The sequence below is a fragment of the Rhineura floridana genome, chromosome 11, assembly GCF_030035675.1.
Source record: "Rhineura floridana isolate rRhiFlo1 chromosome 11, rRhiFlo1.hap2, whole genome shotgun sequence".
Taxonomy (NCBI): domain Eukaryota; kingdom Metazoa; phylum Chordata; class Lepidosauria; order Squamata; family Rhineuridae; genus Rhineura; species Rhineura floridana.
In genome coordinates, this window is record NC_084490.1 from 3,008,458 (window position 1) to 3,031,429 (window position 22,972).

The following is a 22,972-nucleotide window of genomic DNA, read 5'->3' on the forward strand; positions in this document are numbered from 1 at the left end:
CTTCTGACTTGCATAAGAACATAAGAACATAAGAAGAGCCTGCTGGATCAGGCCAGTGGCCCATCTAGTCCAGCATCCTGTTCTCACAGTGGCCAACCAGGTGCCTGGGGGAAGCCCGCAAGCAGGACCCGAGTGCAAGAACACTCTCCCCTCCTGAGGCTTCCGGCAACTGGTTTTCAGAAGCATGCTGCCTCTGACTAGGGTGGCACAGCACAGCCATCACGGCTAGTAGCCATTGATAGCCCTGTCCTCCATGAATTTGTCTAATCTTCTTTTAAAGCCGTCCAAGCTGGTGGCCATTACTGCATCTTGTGGGAGCAAATTCCATAGTTTAACTATGCGCTGAGTAAAGAAGTACTTCCTTTTGTCTGTCCTGAATCTTCCAACATTCAGCTTCTTTGAATGTCCACGAGTTCTAGTATTATGAGAGAGGGAGAAGAACTTTTCTCTATCCACTTTCTCAATGCCATGCATAATTTTATACACTTCTATCATGTCTCCTCTGACCCGCCTTTTCTCTAAACTAAAAAGCCCCAAATGCTGCAACCTTTCCTCGTAAGGGAGTCGCTCCATCCCCTTGATCATTCTGGTTGCCCTCTTCTGAACCTTTTCCAACTCTAGAATATCCTTTTTGAGATGAGGTGACCAGAACTGTACACAGTATTCCAAATGCGGCCGCACCATAGATTTATACAACGGCATTATGATATCGGCTGTTTTATTTTCAATACCTTTCCTAATTATCGCTAGCATGGAATTTGCCTTTTTCACAACTGCCGCACACTGGGTCAACATTTTCATCGTGCTGTCCACTACAACCCCGAGGTCTCTCTCCTGGTCGGTCACCGCCAGTTCAGACCCCATGAGCGTATATGTGAAATTCAGATTTTTTGCTCCAATATGCATAATTTCACACTTGTTTATATTGAATTGCATTTGCCATTTTTCCACCCATTCACTCAGTTTGGAGAGGTCTTTTTGGAGCTCTTCGCAATCCCTTTTTGTTTTAACAACCCTGAACAATTTAGTGTCATCAGCAAACTTGGCCACTTCACTGCTCACTCCTAATTCTAGGTCATTAATGAACAAGTTGAAAAGTACAGGTCCCAATACCGATCCTTGAGGGACTCCACTTTCTACAGCCCTCCATTGGGAGAACTGTCCGTTTATTCCTACTCTCTGCTTTCTGCTTCTTAACCAATTCCTTATCCACAAGAGGACCTCTCCTCTTATTCCATGACTACTAAGCTTCCTCAGAAGCCTTTGGTGAGGTACCTTGTCAAACGCTTTTTGAAAGTCTAAGTACACTATGTCCACTGGATCACCTGTATCTATATGCTTGTTGACACTCTCAAATAATTCTAATAGGTTACTGAGTCAGGACTTTCCCTTGCAGAAGCCATGCTGGCTCTGCTTCAGCAAGGCTTGTTCTTCTATGTGCTTAGTTAATCTAGGTTTAATAATACTTTCTACCAGTTTTCCAGGGACAGAAGTTAAGCTAACTGGCCTGTAATTTCCGGGATCCCCTCTGGATCCCTTTTTGAAGATTGGCGTTACATTTGCCACTTTCCAGTCCTCAGGCATGGAGGAGGTCCCAAGGGACAAGTTACATATTTTAGTTAGCAGATCAGCAATTTCACATTTGAGTTCTTTGAGAACTCTCGGGTGGATGCCATCTGGGCCCGGTGATTTGTCAGTTTTTATATTGTCCATTAAGCTTAGAACTTCCTCTCTCGTTACCACTATTTGTCTCAGTTCCTCAGAATCCCTTCCTGCAAATGTTAGTTCAGGTTCAGGGATCTGCCCTATATCTTCCACTGTGAAGACAGATGCAAAGAATTCATTTAGCTTCTCTGCAATCTCCTTATCGTTCTTTAGTACACCTTTGACTCCCTTATCATCCAAGGGTCCAATTGTCTCCCTAGATGGTCTCCTGCTTTGAATGTATTTATAGAATTTTTTGTTGTTGGTTTTTATGTTCTTTGCAATGTGCTCCTCAAATTCTTTTTTAGCATCCCTTATTGTCTTCTTGCATTTCTTTTGCCAGAGTTTGTGTTCTTTTTTATTTTCTTCATTCAGACAAGACTTCCATTTTTTGAAGGAAGACTTTTTGCCTCTAAGAGCTTCCTTGACTTTGCTCGTTAACCATGCTGGCATCTTCTTGGCCCTGGCGGTACCTTTTCTGATCTGCGGTATGCACTCCAGTTGAGCTTCTAATATAGTGTTTTTAAACAACTTCCAAGCATTTTCGAGTGATGTGACCCTCTGGACTTTGTTTTTCAGCTTTCTTTTTACCAATCCCCTCATTTTTGTGAAGTTTCCTCTTTTGAAGTCAAATGTGACCGTGTTGGATTTTCTTGGCAATTGGCCACTTACATGTATGTTTAATTTAATAGCACTGTGGTCACTGCTCCCAATCTGTTCAACAACACTTACATCTTGCACCAGGTCCCGGTCCCCACTGAGGATTAAGTCCAGGGTTGCCGTCCCTCTGGTCGGTTCCATGACCAACTGGTCTAGGGAATAGTCATTTAGAATATCTAGAAACTTTGCTTCTTTGTCATGACTGGAACACATATGCAGCCAGTCTATGTCCGGGTAGTTGAAGTCACCCATTACTACCACCTTTCCTAGTTTGGATGCTTCCTCAATTTCATATCTCATCTCAAGGTCTCCCTGAGCATTTTGATCAGGGGGACAATAGATCGTTCCCAGTATTAAGTCCCTCCTGGGGCATGGTACCACCACCCACAACGATTCTGTGGAGGAGTCTGCCTCTTTTGGGGTTTCGAGCTTGCTGGATTCAATGCCTTCTTTCACGTATAGAGCGACTCCGCCACCAATACGTCCTTCCCTGTCCTTCCGATATAGTTTATATCCAGGGATAACCGTATCCCACTGGTTTTCTCCATTCCACCAGGTCTCCGTTATGCTCACTATATCAATGCTCTCCTCTAAGACCAAGCACTCCAGTTCTCCCATCTTGGTTCGCAGGCTCCTAGCATTAGCGTACAGGCACTTGTAAGCAGTGTCTCTCTTCAAGTGTCTTTGGCACTTGTGGTTAGGCCTGTGGTAATTTTGCTCTTCTGAATTTATATCCTGTGCCCCTGCTCTCACAATGCCTACTTCTAGGCCTACCCCTTTTAAAATTTCATCATTTCTTTGGTTTTTATCCCAGGAGGGAGGTTTATTCCGAACCGGACCTTTCTCAGCTCCTGTCGGGTTTCCCCCCTCAGTCAGTTTAAAAGCTGCTCTGCCACCTTTTTAATTTTAAGTGCCAGCAGTCTGGTTCCATTCTGGTTCAAGTGGAACCCGTCCCTTTTGTACAGGCCCGGCTTGTCCCAAAAAGTTCCCCAGTGCCTAACAAATCCGAACCCTTCCACCCGACACCATCGTCTCATCCACGCATTGAGACTGCGAAGCTGGGCCTGTCTGGCTGGTCCTGCGCGTGGAACCGGTAGCATTTCAGAGAAAGCCACCTTGGAGGTCCTGGCTTTCAGCATCCTACCTAGCAACCTAAATTTTGCTTCCAGGACCTCACGGCTGCATTTCCCCATGTCGTTGGTGCCAACGTGCACCACGACCACTGACTCCTTCCCAGCACTGTCTACCAAACTATCTAAACGACGGGCAATATCCGCAACCTTCGCACCAGGCAGGCAAAACACCTTGCGGTCTACACGCCCATCACACACCCCACTGTCTATGTTCCTAATGATCGAATCACCCACTACAAGGTTCCCTCCAGCCCCTGGAGATATATCCTCGGCACGAGATGATAGCTGCTCATCCCCCAAGGAATGGGTCCCTTCTAAGGGATCGTTTCCCTCTTCCTCAGCTGGATGCTCTCCTTCCCCGAGACCATCGTTCTCCATGATAGCAGGAGAGCTATCATCGTTGGAGTGGGACACAGCTATAACGTCCCTGAAGGCCTCCTCCACACACCTCTCTGCCTCTCTCAGCTTTTCCAGGTCCGCCACCTTGGCCTCAAGGAAATGAAGTCGTTCCCGGAGAGCCAGGAGCTCATTGCACCGAGAGCATACCCACGACTTCTGTCCAACAGGCAGATAGTCGTACATGCTGCAGGCGGTGCAAAACACTGGAAAGCCCCCACACCCCTGCTGGATTCTTACCTGCATAGTTTTGTTTAAGGTTTATTACGTCAATGGGTTGGAGACTGCGGTTTAGTTGAGGTCAGGGAACAGACGGGCAGAAGGCCCTGGGTTCAATCTCTGGCATCTCCAGGTAGGGCAGGGAGAGACCCCAGTCTGAAACCTGGAGAGCTGCTGCCAGTCAGTGTAGACAATACTGAGCTAGATGGACCTCTCATCTGACTCAATACAAGACAGCTTCCTAAACCTAGGCTACTGCTGTTTTCATGAGCTGGCCTCTTCCATTGTCAGTGCTGAGACTTGGTGTAACGGCCAGTCACCTTGTGTCCTGCCCAGAGTGCGAGACACGAGACGAAGGCGAGACTAGAATGAATTCCTGTTTTATTAGAGTAACAGACATCAAAGGCAGAGCGCTTCATAGAATTAACTATGCCAACTCACTACTAACCCTAGCTAAGCTCTCCAGGCATACTCTGCAGCGTGCAAAGAAAGTTGACTCAGCAACTGAGTCAGGGGGGCACCTCCTCAAGTAGGGAAGGTCTTCGCCCATAATCTCTGACTCCTCTGAAGTTCCACCTTCTGATCGGCCTGCTTCTCGCAGCGTCTCGCATGGGGCGAGGGGGGGCGAGGCGCCGCCGGCTCATCTGACAGTACAGGCTCGATAGGCGCCGGCTCAGCTTCAGGAGGCGGGAAAGCATTTGAAGTGCGAGGTGGGGAGTCCTGAGGAGGTTGGCGCACGTGTCAGGTCATCCCCCAACAGCTCTGGTGGGGGGTCTGTAGGTGGAGCGAGGTCTGCTTCGGTGGGAGAACTGTCCGTGGGAACTGTCACCTCTCCCTCCTTGTCCTCGACAGCCTCATCTGCCTCTAATTTCTCTTCCTGCTCTAACTGGGGAAGCTGGGGCTCGACCATCCCCTCTCCCGGATCCTCCTGGGAGAACTGGGGCTCAACACCTTGGAACAGCCTCTGAACATGTGCAGAATGAACCTCTGGTGCCTGTCATTTCTTTTTAAGAATGAAAGCTTCTTGTGGATCTCTTTCTCTGCCCGCAGGTTGGAGAAGGAGGCCTGGATCCGGGCCAAGTATGTGGAAAAGAAGTTCATCACCAAGTTGCCTAAAGCTAGGGTCTGGCCCAACCAGGACGGAGACAGCCGGGGGCCTGAGAAGCCCCCCAGACCATTCCCCAAACCCAAACCTCCACGGCAGACTCGAGGGGGTGCAGGTACGGAGAGAATCGCTTCTTCTTCCCCCCCCCATGCAAGGGATATTAGAAAGGAGCTGATTTTAGGGAGCCAAAAGCATAGCGCTGTTCAAGTACTTGAAAGGTTGTTGCACAGAGGAGGGCCGGGATCTCTTCTCAATCGTCCCAGAGTGCAGGGGACAGAATAATGGGCTCAAGTGACAGGAAGCCAGATTTCGGCTGAACATCAGGAAAAACTTCCTAACTGTTAGAGTGGTACAACAATGGAACCAATGACCTAGGGAGGTTCTGGGCTCTCCAGCACTTGAGGTCTTCAAGAGGCGTCTGGACAGGCACCTGTTGAGGATTCTTTAAGCTGGATTCCTGCATTGAGCAGAGGGTTGGACTTGATGGCCTTACAGGCCCCATCCAACTCTACGATTCTATGATTCTATCTGGGGCCAGGGCTGAGGTGAGGTCAGGAGGTGGAGAGGGGAATTGGAGGTCATCCCTGCACAAAGAACTAACAGAATTTGCTCTCAGAAGAAGCAGAGATGGTCTGTGGCTTAGATGGGCTATCGATATCAAAAAGGGAGGTGGGTTAGACAAACTCAGAGAGAAGGAGAAGTCTGTCACTGGCTATTAGTTGTGGCTGGTATTGAGCCTCCAGGTTCAGAGGCAGTCTACCTCTAGACACCAGCTTCTGGGGAGCTGTGAGCAGGAGAAGGCTTCCTGGTTGGTTAGTGTGGGAGTCAGGGTGATGGAGTAGAGCAGCCTTCGCCAAGCTGTGCCCTCCAGATGTTTGGATGGCAGCTCCCATCAGCCCTTAGCCAGCACAGCAAAGGCTGGACTAGAGGGAGACAGAGTTTGGCCTGGTCAGGCAAATTCTTAGATTAATAATAATAATAATAATAATATCATAGAATAGAGTTGGAAGGGTCCTATAAGGCCATCAAGTCCAACCCAATAATAATAGTTGTTATTATTATCGCATTTCTCTATTGAGTGCCTAACATCATAACGGTAAAATAGCAATCGTAAACCACAGCTCAATTTAAGAAGTTTGTTTGTTTATTTATTTATTTATTACATTTGTATACCACCCCATAGCCGAAGCTCTCTGGGCGGTTTGTAACAATTAAAGCATTAAAAACAAATACCCAAATTTAAAAACACATTTTTAAAAAAGCAATTTAAAAACACATGCTAAAATGCCTGGGAGAAGAGGAAAGTCTTGACTTGGTGCTGAAAAGTTAATAGTGTTGGTGCCAGGCACACCTCATCAGGTAGATCATTCCATAATTTGGGGGCCACCACTGAGAAAGCCCTCTCCCTTGTTGCCGTCCTCCGAGCTTCCCTCAGAGTAGGCACCCGGAGGAGGGCCTTAGAAGTTAACAATGTGAAGCAGATTGTACCTGAATGTGGTTGAGAATCCCAGGCTCTTGTCCGTCCCCTTTTCCTCTTTCAGGCCAAGCCGCTCAAGCCCTAACCCGGGTAAGGCTCCTGCAAGGCCAGCTATACTTCGCTTGTTCTTTGGGCATCCCCCCCCCCCCAGTGCTGTTCTCGGTGCTTCAGGCTCAGAACACAAGGTGAAAGAAAGGAACCACTGAGCATGTGAAGAGGGTCCATCTCTGCTGAGGATAATCCGCTACTTGCATTTCCACAAAATACATGTTTTAAATCAGGGGCAGGGAAATCTCAGGCCCTCCGGATGTTGCCAGCTGGGGCTGATGGATGCTGGAGTCCAAAACTCCAGCAGGGCCCCAGACTAGGAATGGCTGGTCTTAAGTCATCTGTGGCTGCTGTTGTTCCTGCTGGCCTGATTCTATCTGCCTGTTTTTTTGGCAGGGTCAAGGGAAGGGGCCTCTTCCAGCCCGACTCCTGCTAGGGATGATCTGCACAACTTGCACCCGGGAGCCCTCCTCTATCGAGCGGCCGCCGCCCCTCCTAACTTGCCCACCATGGCAGATGCACTGGCCCATGGTGCGGACGTCAACTGGGTGAACGTGGCCCACGAAAGCCGGACTCCTTTGCTGCAGGCTGTCGCCGCAGTGAGTCTGCTGTTTGGGGCTGGAGGTGGACAGGGCTGGCAGGCAGCTCAAAAGCCAGATGCTCTCAAGCTTCACCACACCCCTCTTAATCTTCTCTCTGTCTTCACCCAGAATTCTCTCTTGGCCTGTGAATTTTTGCTTCAAAACGGAGCCAGCGTCAACCAGCCAGACAGCAAGGGAAGGGCCCCCCTTCATCATGCCACCGTCTTGGGACACACGGGGTAATTATCCTTAAAGATATTTCAAACCCTCTTGATCCTATGGAGTGAGGGTAGCCAGCGCGGTGCCCTCCAGGTGTTGCTGGATTCCCAGCTCCCACCATCCCTGACCACTGGACATGCTGGCTTCTGGGAATTCTAGTCCAAAACATCTGAAGGTTATCCCATCGGCTGCCATGCTTTGGACTCTGGGCAGTTAAAGGCAAGTATGAACAACAGTACATATATTAAACAATGAGGATAAAGGGAGCTGTCTTAGGCTGAGTCAAATGTTTTGTTGTTGTGATGTGCCTTCAAGTCGATTATGACTTATGGCGACCCTATGAATGAGCGACCTCCAAGAGCATCTGTCATGAACCACCCTGTTCAGATCTTGTAAGTTCAGGTCTGTGGCTTCCTTGATGGAATCAATCCATCTCTTGTTTGGCCTTCCTCTTTTTCTACTCCCTTCTTTTCCCCCCCAGCATTATTGTCTTTCTAGTGAATCATGTCTTCTCATGATGTGTCCAACATATGATAACCTCAGTTTCATTGTTTTAGCTTCTAGTGACAGTTCTGGTTTAATTGGTTATAACACCCAATTATTTGTCTTTTTTCGCAGTCCATGGTATGTGCAAAGCTCTCCTCCAACACCACATTTCAAAGGAGTTGATTTCTCATCCGCTTTTTTCACTGCCCAACTGAGTCAAATAGTTGGACCATTTAGCTCATGACTATGCCAGCCTCCCTCACCTTGGTGCTCTCCATGTTTTATACTACAACTCTCATCATCCCCATGCTGGCTGGGGCTGATGGGAGTTGTAGTCCGAAATACCTGGAAGGCATCCAGCTGATCTATACTGATAGGCAGCAGTTCTCCAGGGCTTCAGACAGAGGTTTTTCCGAGCCCTTCCAGGACAAGCTAGCAATTGAACGTGAACCCTTCTGCACGGAGTGCAGCTGCTGTCCCACTGAGCCGTGTCCCAGCACAGCTGCATTAGGGCTTAAGGAAGCCAAATTAACATTGCAACGTGTTAGATTCTGTATAGCCAGCTCAGCTCTTAATTCTGCTTTGCAGAACATGAGTTGCTAGAGCCAAATTACTCTTTGCAAGACCTCAGCTCCTCTGCAAGCTAACCAAAATAGCCTTTTGCAGGCAGGCAAGCAATTGCAGGACTTGTCTAGCTCAGCTTTTTTAAATTGAATTTTATAAATTGTGAAATAACAGAACAAGCTGTCGCGTGTGGCTACATGAAGAAGAGCAATTTTGCCAATGAAATACAGAAATCGATATAGCCCAAACCCCCAACAGTTGCTGGGAATTGTTTCAGAAAAATAACCAAGCCAGACTTCTGCATGCGTTTGTGCGGGACGGTAGAGCTCCTTATCGCTGTTAATAAAACATAGCATCGGAAACCGCACAGCTCAGCTTTTACAGACTGAAACGTGCTCAGTGTCCTGGCTTGACATTTTGGGGCGCTGCTAGTGTTTAAGGTTTGAGATGTGGCCAACCTGCAAGTGAAGAATGAAGGACAGAAGTGCTTTTCAGGGGCGGATGGTGTTGTGAATGTAGCGTAGTGGCTATGAGAGAGGACTGTGAACCAAGAACTGGTCCGCTTAGATTCTTGCCTCTGCCGTGGAGTCCATCCATTTAGACAAACCCATGGCAGATAAGGCTATCAATGGCTACTAGCCATTATGACTATGTTCTGCCTCCATGGTTGGAGGCAATATGTTTCCAAATACCAGTTGCTGGAAACTGCAGGAGGGGAGAGTGCTCTTGCACTCAGGTCCTGCTTGTGGGCTTCCCATTGGGGCATCTGGTTGGCCACTGTGAGAACAGGATGAGGGCTAAATGGGTCACTGGCCTGATCTAGCTGAGCTCTGCTCAGATTCTTATGACCCCCTGGGCAGTCTTGGGCAAACATCAGTCCCCCCACCCCCCAATTTGTGATGTGGAACAAACAGTGCTTGGAAACTTCGTTTTAACAAAACATTAGTTCTATTTCACCCCTTGCGAAAAGGAACTAATTCTGTTACAGTTCAATTCACCATTCATGTGGTCCTCGGCACTTTCCCCCTCAGCCTTCAGAATTTTATAAGCTGTTTTGCTAAAGTATAAAACATACTTAAGGCTATGAAAGCATCAAAACACACACCCAGTGTAATGTGAACAATCATTTTATTTATTTTCCCCAACAATTAGAATCTTTAAGCTGAAACAGCAGCACTACTTTTCAGACAGGGAAAAAATGGTAAATCAGGCACAGAGTGAAGTGTGATGAAACCTATATTGAATGAAAAGTAAAACTGAAGGGAATTAAAAATCACCCAAAGTTCCACCGCAAAAGGAACTTCATTCATACTCAGTTCACCCAGAAATTATAGGAACTTCTTTCCGGTGTAATTCAGAGGGCTTTTTAATTAAAACAATGAATTAGTTCCAAGGACTGGGAATGAATAATGGGGAAGAATTATATTACAAAAGGTAATGCTGATAATGCATGAAGCTCTATAATGTCCTCGCAAAGGGCCTGTGAAACACTCATTGCGACGTGTCTTGTGAAGGCAGTCGCTTCACAGAGGCGCTCTTTCACGTTTCTTTTGTTAGGCTGGCCTGCCTGTTCCTCAAACGTGGAGCCAACATGAATGCCATCGACGGGGAAGGGAAGGATCCCCTCAGCATTGCCATAGATTTGGCCAACGCAGATATTGTGACCTTGTAAGGGAGGCCCCCTCTTGTTCTGCTGCCCTGGGTGCCAAACAGTCCCCAACAACACTCTTGGGTGCCCAGCAGTCATGTGGGTTGTCTGTCTTTTTGGGGGCTGAGAGGGAAGAGAGGGATTCTGGGAAGGAGGTCCACGGCAGGTCCGCCATCTTGGACGTTGGCTTTTCTTCCCCATTTGAAATGTTGCAGGGTGGGTGGAGATGCTGAATATTGTAGAGGTGGAGGGGGCAGTCTTCCCCCTCTCCCCAAAATGCGGGAACTCTTACGCATCAGAATCCCTCCCCTTACTTTAACCCCACCCTAGATGGGAAATGGAATGCTGGGACCAATGGATGGAAGAGAACTGGGGTAAGGTGGGGGGAAAGGATTGAGATGCAACTTTTACAACTGTGTCGTCACACAACTTTCTCTTTCGTTCTCCCTACCTGCCACCCCCAACTCAAGACTGCGGTTGGCCAAGATGCGTGAAGCTGAGCTTGCCCTTGGCCAATCAGGTGAGTCTCTCCTGTTGTGGGGGCTGAGTATAGGAAGCAGTGGAGCTCCGACGGGCATGGGGAGGGAGGCTGACAGAAGGCCAAACAAGTGGTATTTTTAAACACTTTGGCGTATTGATTGCTAAAAATTAATTGTTGATTTTTTATTATTTTTAAGGGTTCTCTCAAACCAAATATGGGGAACCGTTGGCTGTCCAGATGATGCTGAACTACAACTCCCATCAGCTGGTGATTGACCAGGCTTGCTGGGGCTGATGGGAGTTCATAGAATCATAGAAAGTAGAGTTGGAAGGGGCCTGTAAGGCCATCAAGTCCAACCCCCTGCTCAGTGCAAGAATCCAAACCAAAGCATTCCCGACAGATGGCTGTCCAGCTGCCTCTTGAATGCTTCCAGGGAGTTGTAGTTCAGCAACAGCTGGAGGGCCAAAGTTTCCCCACACCTGCCTGGAAGAGTCATGGGAATTATAGCTTTGGTCCCCAGAATTCTTTGCTAGGTACCCTTTAGTGCCCCCTCCCCACACCTCTGCCAGCTTTGAGCTGCCGTTCCCAGGGTTCATGGGAGGGGGCTGTGGGGGGGTAGTGGTCGGCCGGGAGGGGGCCCACCGGCCGGCCAGAGGGCTTCTTTCAGGGCATGAAGAGATCTCTGATGCTCCCTGGGGGGGTTTGCTGGCTCTCCCTGCTCCAGGAGATGAGACCTACCTCGACATCTTCCATGACTTCTCCCTCATGGCGTCCAATGATCCAGAGAAGCTGAGGCGGCGAAGCTACGACCTGAAACTGACGACTTTGTGAAGCGTGGGGAAATGCCACCCCAGCCCCATCAAACAAGAGTTGGGGATGCTTTCGGGAGAGCCGGCATTCTAAAACTCCTGGGACAGGAGCCAGGCTAAAGTCGCGTGTGGATTCCTGGTGCCAAGCAGACCACAACCGAGGAACGTCCCTTGAAAGGCTTGCTCTCCTTTGTAGCTTGGCGGTTTTGGTGACTTTGTGGAGTATAACTGCAAGGGGAACGGTTTTTGTGGAAGATCCCTGGGGCAGAGAGCTTGGCAATGAAGAATGGAGCGCTCCAGATGCCCTTGTGGGGGCCCCTCCCCACAATTTTCTTTTTAATTTATTGCTATTTGACGGGAAATTTGTGCTGTGCCAGGGATGTTGGTGCCTATGAAATGGCTTAATTTTTTCTCTCTCTGAAGCCAACCATGGTTGACTTCCTTTCCTGCGCCTTGGAGAGGCAACGGCCCATTCCAGGAGGGAGGAAAGGGAGGCTGTAGAATCTGTGGACAAGGATTAAATGCGGCTTGTGTGTGTTGCAGATCCTGCAATTCTGAGACAGTCGGAAGCACGTTTTCTGAGGTTGGAATCTCTTCTGCAAATAGGACAGATTTGCCTGAAGGTTTCCACAGATTTATTTTGTTAAGCTAATAATTTTTGTGATCCACATCAGCCCAGTGTGCATGAAACTTTTTTTTAAAATTTAAATTGCAGCCTTTAAGTATAAACATTCTAAATAAACTTTTATCTCTGGCCAAACCACCCCAAATGACCTCTACATATCCCATTCTTTTCTCAAACAACTCACGGTGGTGTGCTCTCACAACCACCCTGCAGGGCAGACTAGGATGCAAGACCATGGGGGGAAGGACCATAGCTCACTGGCAGAGAAGCTCCTTTGCATGCAAAAGGTCCCAGGTTCAATCCCCAGCATCTCCAGGTAGGACTGTAAAAGACTTCCCTGCCTGAAACCTGGAGAGCCACTGCCAGTCAGTGTAGACAGCACTGACCTGGATGGATGCAATGGTCTGACTCCATATAGGCAGATCCCTGAGTGATCGGCCAAGAGCAACCCAGAGAGTGGCCAATCTAAGCCCTGCACCAACCCTCTTTCCATGTTACAGAGTTGTACTTGCATGCTCCATACATGCTCAATGGAGCTCTCATTTTTATCACTGCATAGTTGAGGGTCAAGTCCCAACCCTAGAAAAGAGTTCTGAGGTTCAGCCTTATTGCCTCCCAGGGCAGCCCAGATGAAATCCTGTACTATTGCTGGGGAAATGGGTAGTGCTAGCCCATCTCACTGCTATAGCATTGAAAATGGAAATGGACTGCCTTCAAGTCGACCTTGACTTATGGCAACCCTATGAATAGGGCTTTAATGGTGAGCGGTATTCAGAGGGGGTTTCCCATTGCCTCCCTCTGCGGCTAGTCCTCCCCAGCTGGCTAGGGCTTGCTCAGCTTGCCACAGCTGCACAAGCCAGACCCGTCCTTGTCTGCAACTGCCAGCTGGGGGCAACTGGGCTCCTTGGGACTATGCAGCTTCCCCACAGCTGCACAGGTGGCAGGGCACGTAGCCCCTGAGCCACTCACTGTGGGGTGATCTTTAGCTGGCCCTTGACGCCCAGGAGACACAAGCGGGGATTTGAACTCATAGACTCTGGACTCCCAGCCAGGCTCTGGCTGCATAATATATATACAGTATATATATACACAGTATACTGCGTGTATATTTTTAAATGGACTGTATGCCTTTAACAGCTAGCAGACAGAAACCCAACAGGAGCAGACTTCCCAATGGGGCACGGGGTTGCAGTGAGGAGGAAGTTTCCTTCGTGGGCAGCTATAAAAGGCTTAGCAGCCTCTGTCAGCAACACAAGGCAGCAACAAACCTCCTTTTGGGGCGGGGATGGGCTCCGCTTTCCCTTTGACTCCTGTGCCAAGCCGTGCCCATTTGCTGCCACCTTGAAGCTGGCCAGTTCAGCTTCTTCCCTGGGGAGGAGGCGGCTTCGGCACTCGGGACACTCCGTTGCCTGACTATTGCTGCACCAGACCCACATTGCTAAAACAACACCTCTCACCATTTGCAGGTAAGAGAACTTGGATATGGACGTGGGCTGCTTCTGTACTCTCCAGATTTGGTCTGATGGCGGGGGGGGGGAGGATGTGGGGAGAAGCAAAAATCTAACATTTGATGAAAAGTTTCATGTGTGATTCATGACTGCACCCCCTTTCACCCTCCATTGAAAATGGAAATGGGACTGCCTTCAAGTTGATCCCGTCTTATGGTGACCCTATGAATAGGGTGTTCAGTGGTAGGCGGTATTCAGAGGGGGTTTCCCATTGCCTCCCTCTGAGGCTAGTCCTCCTCAGCTGGCTAGGGCCTGCTCAGCTTGCCTCAGCTGCACAAGCCGGACCCTTCCTTTTTGGCAACTGCCAGCTGGGGGGCAACTGGGCTCCTTGGGACTCTGCAGCTTGCCCACGGCTGCACAGGTGGCAGGCACGTAACCCCTGAGCCACTCACTGTGGGGTGATCTTTAGCTGGCCCTTGACACCCAGGAGACACAAGTGGGGATTTGAACTCACAGATTCTGGACTCCCAGCCAGGCTCTCCTCCCCACTGTGCCATGCCAGCTTCCTCCATTATAATCCCATAATTATAAGGGCCGTCCAGATGTCCCTTTTATTGTACATTTTGTTTGCACATTCGTGTGGGGTGTTCATACGTGCTCCTGCTGTCGATACTGTTTGTGCCTGCAAAGGTTTCAGGGCAGACATGCTTCGCTTCCACTTGGTGCATGTCCCCCCGTCACTTCCTGCTGAAATCCCGACACTTTTCATATCACAAATGCTCTGGGTTTTTAACTTTCGTTGTGCTGTAGCACGAGCGTTGCCCCTCTAGACGGCAATAATGCAGAATCACTGGGGAAGCATCGCAGGAAAAGGCAGAATGATGCGTGGATGGGCCTGTATAAATCCACCACAAATGCACTATTACTGCATCAATGACATGTTCCAAAATAGATCTGCCCTCCATCAAAAACAACCACCCACCAGTCTGGAGGAGCCCTTATAGAGCAACCCTCTTTTCCCCTTCCACTTGAATTCCCCCCCCACTTACCTTTTGAAACCAGAGATCTTGCCCTTTCACTCCTTCTTTGCTTGTAAACTCACAAGCTACATCCCACACTTCTGACTTTTGGCTGCCCGCGCACCTGCCCACTCAGCCGTTCTTCCTTACTCCTTTTCCAGTTCCTGGCCTGGCTGCCTCTTCCTCGCCATCCCACAATAATCCTGTCCCAAGAATGAACCTGATCATCTGTGATCCTGTTTAGAACCCAGGAGATTGAGTCTTCCCTGCTCAATTTTGCTGGCCCTTAACGCGCTGTTCCCTTAGCCATCACACACTTAAAGTCTCCCAGGAGAATTGGATTACATACTCCTGTCCTCGCCCAACCGGTTCTAAATTGTCCTTTTAGTCTCTGGATTAAGGATTTAAACATTGCCTTGTGTATTTAGCAGCATTGGGTGGCTTTTTGGGGGGAGGGTGTTTTATAACGAATGTGGGTTGCCACAAGGGGGTGCTGTGGGATAATTGTGGGCACAGGGGTGCTTAACCTATAGAGAGCGGGACAAGGTGGGTTGTGGGCAGACTTTCTGCCTTGCCCTCTCCCTCCAGCAGAGGGGAGTGCATGTGTCTATTCTTGATGCATGGTGTGTTGCTGCCCCCTACAGGCCAAGGTTGGAGCTGTTAGCAACTCCAATTTGGAATTGGGCTTCCCAATTTTGCATCTGTGAAGGGGGGGAGTGAGCATGGTGTCCCTCCCCACTGGGGGTGGGTCATGTTTTGCAAGCACAGTCTCTTCTGTCTCATGGCTTGTCCAGGAGTCCCACACTCAGAGATGTCGTTGCCTCTCGAAGAGCCTCCAGATGGGGGCTGGGCCTGGCTGATTGCCCTCTCTGGATTCCTGGCAAATTCCCTCACTTATGGCGTCTTGCGGTCTCTGGGCATCCTCTTTGAAGACTTGGTGGAGGCTTTTGAGGCCAGCGCTGCTCAAGTTTCCTGGGTGACGGCCATCGCCTTGGCAACAAAGCAGTTTACTAGTGAGTGTTCCAGTGGGGGGCCACCACACTGAAAGACCTGCCCGACTTGCTGGCTGTGCTACTATGCATTTGAGTTTGTATCCCGCTTTTTCCATAAACGATGCTCAAAGCTGCTTATAGAAAATCTTAAACCACAACAGTGAACAATAAACAATTTTATCATATCAAAACCCAATTCAAAATCCTCAGAGCAAAAACGACAGCAGATTCAAATAAATAAAATGCTAAACAATTAAACAATAAAATGTCTTTCTGAGCAAACTCCTAAACTCTGGGTGAACCAGCTGGTGTATGGCTGGAACCTAAGCAACCCTTTCACATCTCATCCGTTTCTGATGAAGAACATCTTCAAATGGTCTATATTACTTGTTAAATGTGTGTGCCTACATTGTCATGTTTACATTATATTCTAATTTTTAATACAACTAAATTAAGTGGAAGGTGTTTAAGAGCCAATTTGTGAAGGGGCTGTCACCTCCATGCAGAGGGTCACTGCTGCAGTCCCTGGCAGCTCTGGGTTAAAAAGAAGACAAAACTCAGTTCTCCTCTAGAAGACTTTTTGCGGAACTGCTCCGTGTTGAAGCAAACCAGCCACCACTAGGCTGGTGGCCTCCAGATGTTTTGGACTACAACTCCCATCGGCCCCAGCCAGCCTGGCAGAGGCTGCCCTAACCCTTTGCAATCATTTTCTTTCCCTCTCTGATTCAGGTCCCATTGGCACAGCAGCCAGTATGCGCTTTGGCGCTCGCCCGGTGGTTATGCTGGGGGGCTTTCTCTCCTCCCTGGGTGTGTTCTGGGCTTCCTTCAGCACCAGCTTATTCCAGTTATACCTCACCCTGGGGTTTCTGACAGGTGAGCGAGTGTGAGCTCCATCTTTCCTTCCCACCCAACCCCATGCTCAGCAATACTACATGCGAGAAGGATCTTGGGGTTGTTGTTGATCACAAGCTGAATATGAGCCAAGAGTTTGATGTGGCTGCAAAAAAGGCAAATGCTATCTTAGTCTGCATTAACAGATGTATGGTTTCCAAATCACATGAAATGCTAGTTCCCCTCTGTTTGGCACTGGTTAGGAATCATTTTGAGTACTGTGTACAGTTCTGCACACTGCACTTTAAGAAGGATGCAGACAAACTGGAACAGGTTCAGAGGAGAGCAACAAGGATTATCAGGGGACTGGAAACAAAGCCCTGTGAGGAGAGACTGAAAGAACTGGGCATGTTAAGCCTGGAGAAGACTGAGGGGAGATAGGATAGCACTCTTCAAGTATTCGAAAGGTTGCCACACAGACACGGAATAGTGGGCTCCAGTTACAGGAAGACAGATTTCAGCTGAACACCAGAAAAACTTCCTGTTAGAGCGGTATGACAATGGCACCAATGATCTCGGGAGGTGGTGGGCTCTCTAACACTGGGGGCCTTCAAGAGGCAACTGGACGGCCACCTGTCAGGCATGCTTTGATTTGGATTCCTGCACTGAGCACGGGGTTGGACTAGATGGCCTTACAGGCCTCTTCCAACTCTACGATCCTATGAATCTATGATCCCTGAATTTAGACTGGGTGTGCCCCCACCTTTCATTGCTTGTTCTTTGTGCAATTTGTTTTTTTGGGGGGAAGAGGTATGAATGTCCCATGTTTTGAGTTGACGGCGTTCAGGGAAGGGCCATAGCACAGTGGCAGAGCACCTGCTTTGCATGCAGAAGGTTCCAAGTTCAGTTCCCTGCAGCATCTCCAGGTAGGGCTGGGAAAGACTCCCTGGAGAGCCGCTGCCAGTCAGTGCAGACAGTACTAAGCTAGGCTCCATTCAGACCTGGAGTTTATTGCATTGGTTTTAATGGTAGCAATTCTGCTCTGATCTCTGACGTTCCTTTCACGCTGCAGCAGCACCTGTTGCATTACAGAACTGGGGCTTTTTTGACGGATATACCGCCATACCGCAATGTCAGGCTAAATTTCATTCATACCAAGGGGCGTGTTGTGACACAACCGTGAACAGTACTGGACATGTCCCTACTCTCCCACCCTTTCTGCACATGCGCACTGCTGTTCCCCCGCCATGTCCCCCATGAAAACCGCAGTAAACAAATGTACGCCGGCATGCCACCCCGAATCTTGCCGCTTGACTCCCACGACTTTCTCGGTTCATGGGGTTGCAGTTTTCCCCCCCTGGAAGCAATTAACACAGAAGTGAGCGCCAGACTTCCACTTTAATCTGCTAGAATCCCAGGAGTGACTTTTATGTCGTGTGAAAGCTCGAATAAAATGCGGAAATTATCAGGTACGGAAAGGCAGGGAATATGGAATAAACCGCCCTCTGAATGCAGCTCTAGATGGAACCCAAAGGTCTGACTTGGTATTATTGTTGTTGTTGATTTATATCCCGCCCTTCCTCCCAGCAGGAGCCCAGGGCAGCAAACAGAAACGCTAAAAACACTTTAAAACATCATAAAAACAGACCTTAAAATACATTAAAACAAAACGACGTTAAAAACATTTTTTTAAAAAAAAAGCTTTAAGGGTATAAGGGCAGTTTTCTGAGTAGACCAAGAGGGGAGGTCCTAAAGCCCCCCAGATGTTGCTGGACCCCAACTCCCATCACCCCTGACTACTGGCCATGGGACTGATGGGAGCTGCCGCCCCAACATCATTTGGAGGGCCACAGCATCCCCACACCTCTTTTAGATTCTGCGTGAACCAAACTTTTAGGCCTCAAGGCCAGCTTTCCCCAACCTGGTGCCCTCCAGATCAGTGGCGGCTGGTGGCTCCATGTTAGTGGGCAGTGGAATCCACTCCCGATTTTAGTCCAAATTTTCAAGGCACCTTCAGTTCAGACTGAAACCCAGAGCAGATTCCACTGCCCCACTGACACGAAGCCACCAGCCACCGCTGCCCCAGATGTTTTGGGCTCCCAACTCCCATCCGTCCTAGCCCGCCCAGCCCAGCAATGGCCAGGACTTATAGGAGCTGGCGTCCAAAATGTCTGGAGGGCACCAGGTTGGGGAAGGCTGTTTTATATCATGACAGCTTTGGTATGGCTTTCAGGAAGAGCCAGTCAGGCCCACCATATTTTAAAATACAGTAAATCAGCCTTTCCCAACTTTTCGGTCCCCCGATATTGTTGGGTTACACTTTCCATAATTCCTGACCATTGGCTGTGCTAGCTGGGGTGATGGGAGTTGTAGTTCAGCAAATATCTGGGGACCCAAAGATCAGGAAAGGCTGTAGTCAATATTTTTATCCTGCTCTTTAGCTAAAAAACTCTCCCAGAGCTGCTTAAAGATAATTAGAAAAAATCAGCCTGCTCTGTGGCTTACAGTCTAAAAAGACACGACACAAAAGGAAAATGGAGGGAGAAGGAGGAGGAAATAAGCAAACTCAGGTGTAAGATCTTAATTTCAAGTTCTCCTGATGACTAGCTAAGGTGGAAAATTTCAGACTGAGCAGGAGCCAAAATTGGCTGGTCTCCCAGATGTGCTGTTGGAGTGAGCCTGGATCCCGTCCCTCTCTCCTCCTTGGCAAACTGGTGAAATGGCGAGTGACAGTGAACAGAGGCAGCAGCCTGGCTGTTTAATTTGCAAACTTCATCCCAGTCCAAAATTGGCCTTTTTTGTAGGTGCCCATGCCTGTACAGAACTTGAATTGCTGCAGGTTCCTTTCCATCCTATTCCTTGCACATGTGCAGAAATCTCTCCCCTTCTGTCTCCCAACAGGTTTTGGCTGGGCTTTAGCCTTTGCCCCCGTGATGGGCACCCTCTCTCGCTATTTCTCCTCGCGGCGCTCCCTGGCGATGGGCCTGGCGCTGATGGGCAACGGCCTCTCCTCCTTCGTCCTGTCCCCGTTCCTGCGGCTCTTGGCGGAATCCCTGGCGTGGCGAGGAGCCTTGATGGTGACTTCGGCTCTGGGCCTCCACCTCTTGATCTGTGGGGCCCTCCTCCGCCCCCTGGCCTTGCGGGGGGACCGCCCTGCCTCGAAGTCAGTGTTCGATCTGGGCCTCTTCGCCCAGCGAGGCTTCGGGGCCTTTTCGCTTGGCCTTGCCCTCCTGTCGGCCGGATACTTCACGCCTTACATCCACTTGGAGCCTTACGGCAGGTCCTTGGGCCTAGGCCCTTACGAAGCCGCCATGGTAGTATCCGTCACTGCGCTCTCGGATGCCTTGGCCCGCTTGCTGGCTGGCTGCCTCGCTGACCGGCACTTCCTCTCACCTGTCCGTCTTCTGGTCCTCTTCACCTCCCTGACGGCTTGTGGCCTCCTCCTTTTCCCACTCGCTACCTCTTACCTTGAGGCCCTCATCCTGGCCTTGCTGTACGGCACCAGCGCGGGGAGCTTTGCCACGGTAGCCTTCGGAGTCTTGCCCGAAATCGTCGGCATAGCCCGTGTAGTGAACGCCACAGGGCTTTCTCTGATGGCGATGAGTGTCGGGGGATTGTTGGGGCCCCCGCTGTCTGGTAAGGGAAAACTGCTTTGCTGCCTTATGTTTATCTATGGCCACTGATGCTGCCTGATCCTTGCAAGAACTTAGCAAGTCAGAGTGCGCTTTGCCAAACCTGAGCTGGTAGAAGGCTCATATCAAAGGTTTTGCAAGGAGGACCATTTCTCTCATGTGCCCAAACACTAAATACAAGATGCTTTGGCCTAGTTACTAGAACTTCACAGGTTGTGACCAAAGCACCAACACCACCAGCCTTTGATTTTCACCATTGTAAAATAAGAACCAAATCAGACCCCGGGTGTCTCTAGTCCACTATCCTGTCTCCAACAGGGGGCAGACACATTGGCCTTTGGGAAGTCTGCAAATAGGGCATTGGGTAGGGTGGGCGCACATCCTACTTTACAGAGGACAGTTCTCTGCTTTAGGGGTGGGGAACGTTTTCAACCCAAGGGCCACATTCCCTTCCAGGAAACCTCCCAAGGGCCACAGGCAAAAGTGGGTGGGGCAATGGATATAAACGTTGGCTTTCCCCAGAAGGTCAGTTTCTACACACACTCCAGCCAGGCAAGGAAGAGGCAGGATCAAAGTTCAGGGCCACATCCCAGCCAGGCAAGGCAAAAAAGACTCCAGGGTGGTGCAAAGCAGGGCCAGTGAGGCAAGTGGCATGGGGAGAGTTCCACGGGCCAGGTAGAGAGGCCAGGAGGGCCACTTTTGACCCCAGGGCCTAACATTCCTTGGCCCTGCTCTACTTGAAGGTGACCTCTATTTGGAGGGCTGTCTGGTTAGAGCCCTGCTGAAAGATACAGAACCCTACAAAGGGAGAGCAACGGGAGGAGGGTCTTGAAGATGCCAACCCACAAGTTAGTAGCACCTGGACAGCAGCCTGGAGCAGACACACAAGCCCCTGGTCCCAGTCTTGTCCCCCCCCAAAAAAAACACTAGGGTGAGATGGATTGCGCTTCTGTTGAAAGTATCATTGGCATTTCTAAATCTGCAGCTATACATTTAGCATATACAAATTTTCTGCAAATCTGTCATTATTCATTTATGTACTTATTTATTTTTGATGATGCATTTCCTCCTTTTGGGGAGGGAGGGGCAATGCATAAGTGGCCTTCGTAGCAGGAAGGCTCTAGTTCTCCTCTGATTGTTTTGAATGTGTCGGATACCAAGATACACTGCCTTTGAACATGCAGGTTTCATTTTGCAATTGCGGTCAATAGCCATAAATGGAGACCGACAGACAGACGCACAGCAGTTATCGAAATCTCCTTGCTATGGAGGCCACTTATGCATTGCCCCTCCCTCCCCAAAAGGAGGAAATGCATCATCAAAAATTCAACCCTTGGTGAATTCTGACTTTTATACTGTGTCTATATGTTTACGTATATGGATATTGTTTATGTATTTTGCCTTGTAAATTAATTTGATATGTTTTTTATTGTGCCTTTTGTATTCTATTGTAAACTGCTTTGAGATCTTTTGGATAGCAAGCGGTCTATAAATGGAAATATTATTATGATTTAAAACTATGTAAGTCAGTGGGCCTTCTCGCGTCTTGTGAAAGCAAGCATGTGATCACCCTTGGTCTCTGACCAGCTACCTCTTTTCCATTTCTCTCTAGGCCTCCTGAGGGATCTAACGGGAGATTTCACTGCCTCATTCCTGGTCGGCGGGACCTTCGTCCTCTGCGCCAGCGTGGCCTTCATTGCCCTCCCCTCTTTCTGCACTGGCTGCTGTCCTCGTGATTCCACCCCCAGGGTGAAAAGGGATCCTGACACTCTTGACTCAGCTCCCCCTTTGCTGCCCACTCCCTTCCCCAGCAAATCTTCACAGATATGAAAAAAAGAAAAGGGCCTTCCCCTCAGATCCTTTCAGCTGTGGACTCTTTTTTTTTTTACTGCAGTGGCCCACCAGGTGGCAGTGTTGCAGCATATCTTAAATCAGGGGTGGGGAGCCCTGAAGTCTGCCAAGTGCAGGTGTTCTTGCAACAATGTAATGGGAAAAACCACAAGGTGGAATCCTCCCTTCCCCCTGCGCACCTTTTAAAGATACAGAAGACCTTTTGGTTGCCAGGCCCGGCCTCCAAGAGGTCTTCTGTATCTTTCAAAGTTGTGCAGGGGGAAGGAAGAATTCCACCTTGTGGTTTTTCCCATTACAGCATTGCAAGAACACCTGCACTTGGCTGACCTTCTCTTTCCCTAAAGATACAGGATCAGTCTCAGGCCCTGAACCTGGCAACCCTACTTTGGATAGTTGTGGACTTCAACGCCCATCATCCCTGCCCTTTGGTCATGCTGAGTGGGGGCTGGTTGGAGTTGGAAAGCCACTGGTCTCGCAGTCCTGCCTTCTTAAACCATTTCTACAATCCAGGTGTGTCAACATTACAAACTCATTTGGGGTTAATGTTCTTTGGAAACAGCCCTGGCTTTTCCAAAAGGAATTGTGAGCATTGTAATGGGTGGAGATTTTCTTCCAGGGCATCCCTCCTCTCCACCACTTCCCTAGAATTCCAGTTCTCAGGGTTTCCTTGGAAAGAAGGAAAGGCTATTCAATAAGATTAAGTCCATAAGGTAGATAATATGCAGCATAGGATGCCTAAATATGTCGTCAGCTCTAGTTGTGGTCCACGAGGTGGTCCGCAGAAAGCCTGTGAAGCAGTTGAGAATATCTGTCTTTGTCCTTGCACTTTATCAATCTTTAGAACACAAGAAGGGCCTCCTGGATCAGGCCAGTGGCCCATCTAGTACAGCATCCTCTTCTCACAGTAGCCAACCAGATGCCCATGGGAAGCCCACAAGCAGGAGCACTTTCCCCCAATGACGGAGTGTGAGGCTGTTTCAGCTAGGGCTGGCTCATCAAAAAGCCTAACCAGGCCCTAGTGTGTAAGACCTGTAATTTTCATAA

At 49.2% G+C, this 22,972-nt stretch overlaps 2 protein-coding genes across 3 annotated transcripts in view; both read left to right on the top strand.

The window, feature by feature from the left end:
* The window catches only part of ACAP1 (ArfGAP with coiled-coil, ankyrin repeat and PH domains 1), a 41,481-nt gene extending 29,188 nt beyond the window's left edge, over positions 1 to 12,293 (top strand). For both annotated transcript variants that reach the window (XM_061589388.1, XM_061589389.1), the window contains exons 17-22: positions 5,163 to 5,332; positions 7,139 to 7,341; positions 7,453 to 7,562; positions 10,150 to 10,260; positions 10,711 to 10,760; positions 11,446 to 12,293. In XM_061589388.1, the coding sequence (XP_061445372.1) occupies positions 5,163 to 5,332; positions 7,139 to 7,341; positions 7,453 to 7,562; positions 10,150 to 10,260; positions 10,711 to 10,760; positions 11,446 to 11,552 (751 nt within the window). In that variant the 3' untranslated portion in view covers positions 11,553 to 12,293. The remainder of the gene's footprint in view (positions 1 to 5,162; positions 5,333 to 7,138; positions 7,342 to 7,452; positions 7,563 to 10,149; positions 10,261 to 10,710; positions 10,761 to 11,445) is intronic.
* A 1,998-nt stretch (positions 12,294 to 14,291) lies between these two features.
* Positions 14,292 to 22,060, top strand: SLC16A11 (solute carrier family 16 member 11). Its single transcript, XM_061589097.1, has 4 exons — positions 14,292 to 15,635; positions 16,344 to 16,487; positions 19,347 to 20,081; positions 21,690 to 22,060. The coding sequence occupies exons 1-4, from the start codon at positions 15,374 to 15,376 to the stop codon at positions 21,905 to 21,907; spliced, it is 1,359 nt and encodes a 452-aa protein (XP_061445081.1). The 5' UTR covers positions 14,292 to 15,373; the 3' UTR covers positions 21,908 to 22,060.
* Positions 22,061 to 22,972: the final 912 nt, after the last annotated feature.

What these genes read in the sequence shown, in the direction of transcription:
- SLC16A11 (XM_061589097.1), top strand. Translation starts at nt 15,374, where the DNA reads ATGTTTTGCAAGCACAGTCTCTTCTGTCTCATGGCTTGTCCAGGAGTC. An exon ending in GGCAACAAAGCAGTTTACTA is followed by an intron (nt 15,636 to 16,343) that starts GTGAGTGTTCCA and finishes TCTCTGATTCAG; the next exon opens with GTCCCATTGGCACAGCAGCC. An exon ending in GTTGGGGCCCCCGCTGTCTG is followed by an intron (nt 20,082 to 21,689) that starts GTAAGGGAAAAC and finishes ATTTCTCTCTAG; the next exon opens with GCCTCCTGAGGGATCTAACG.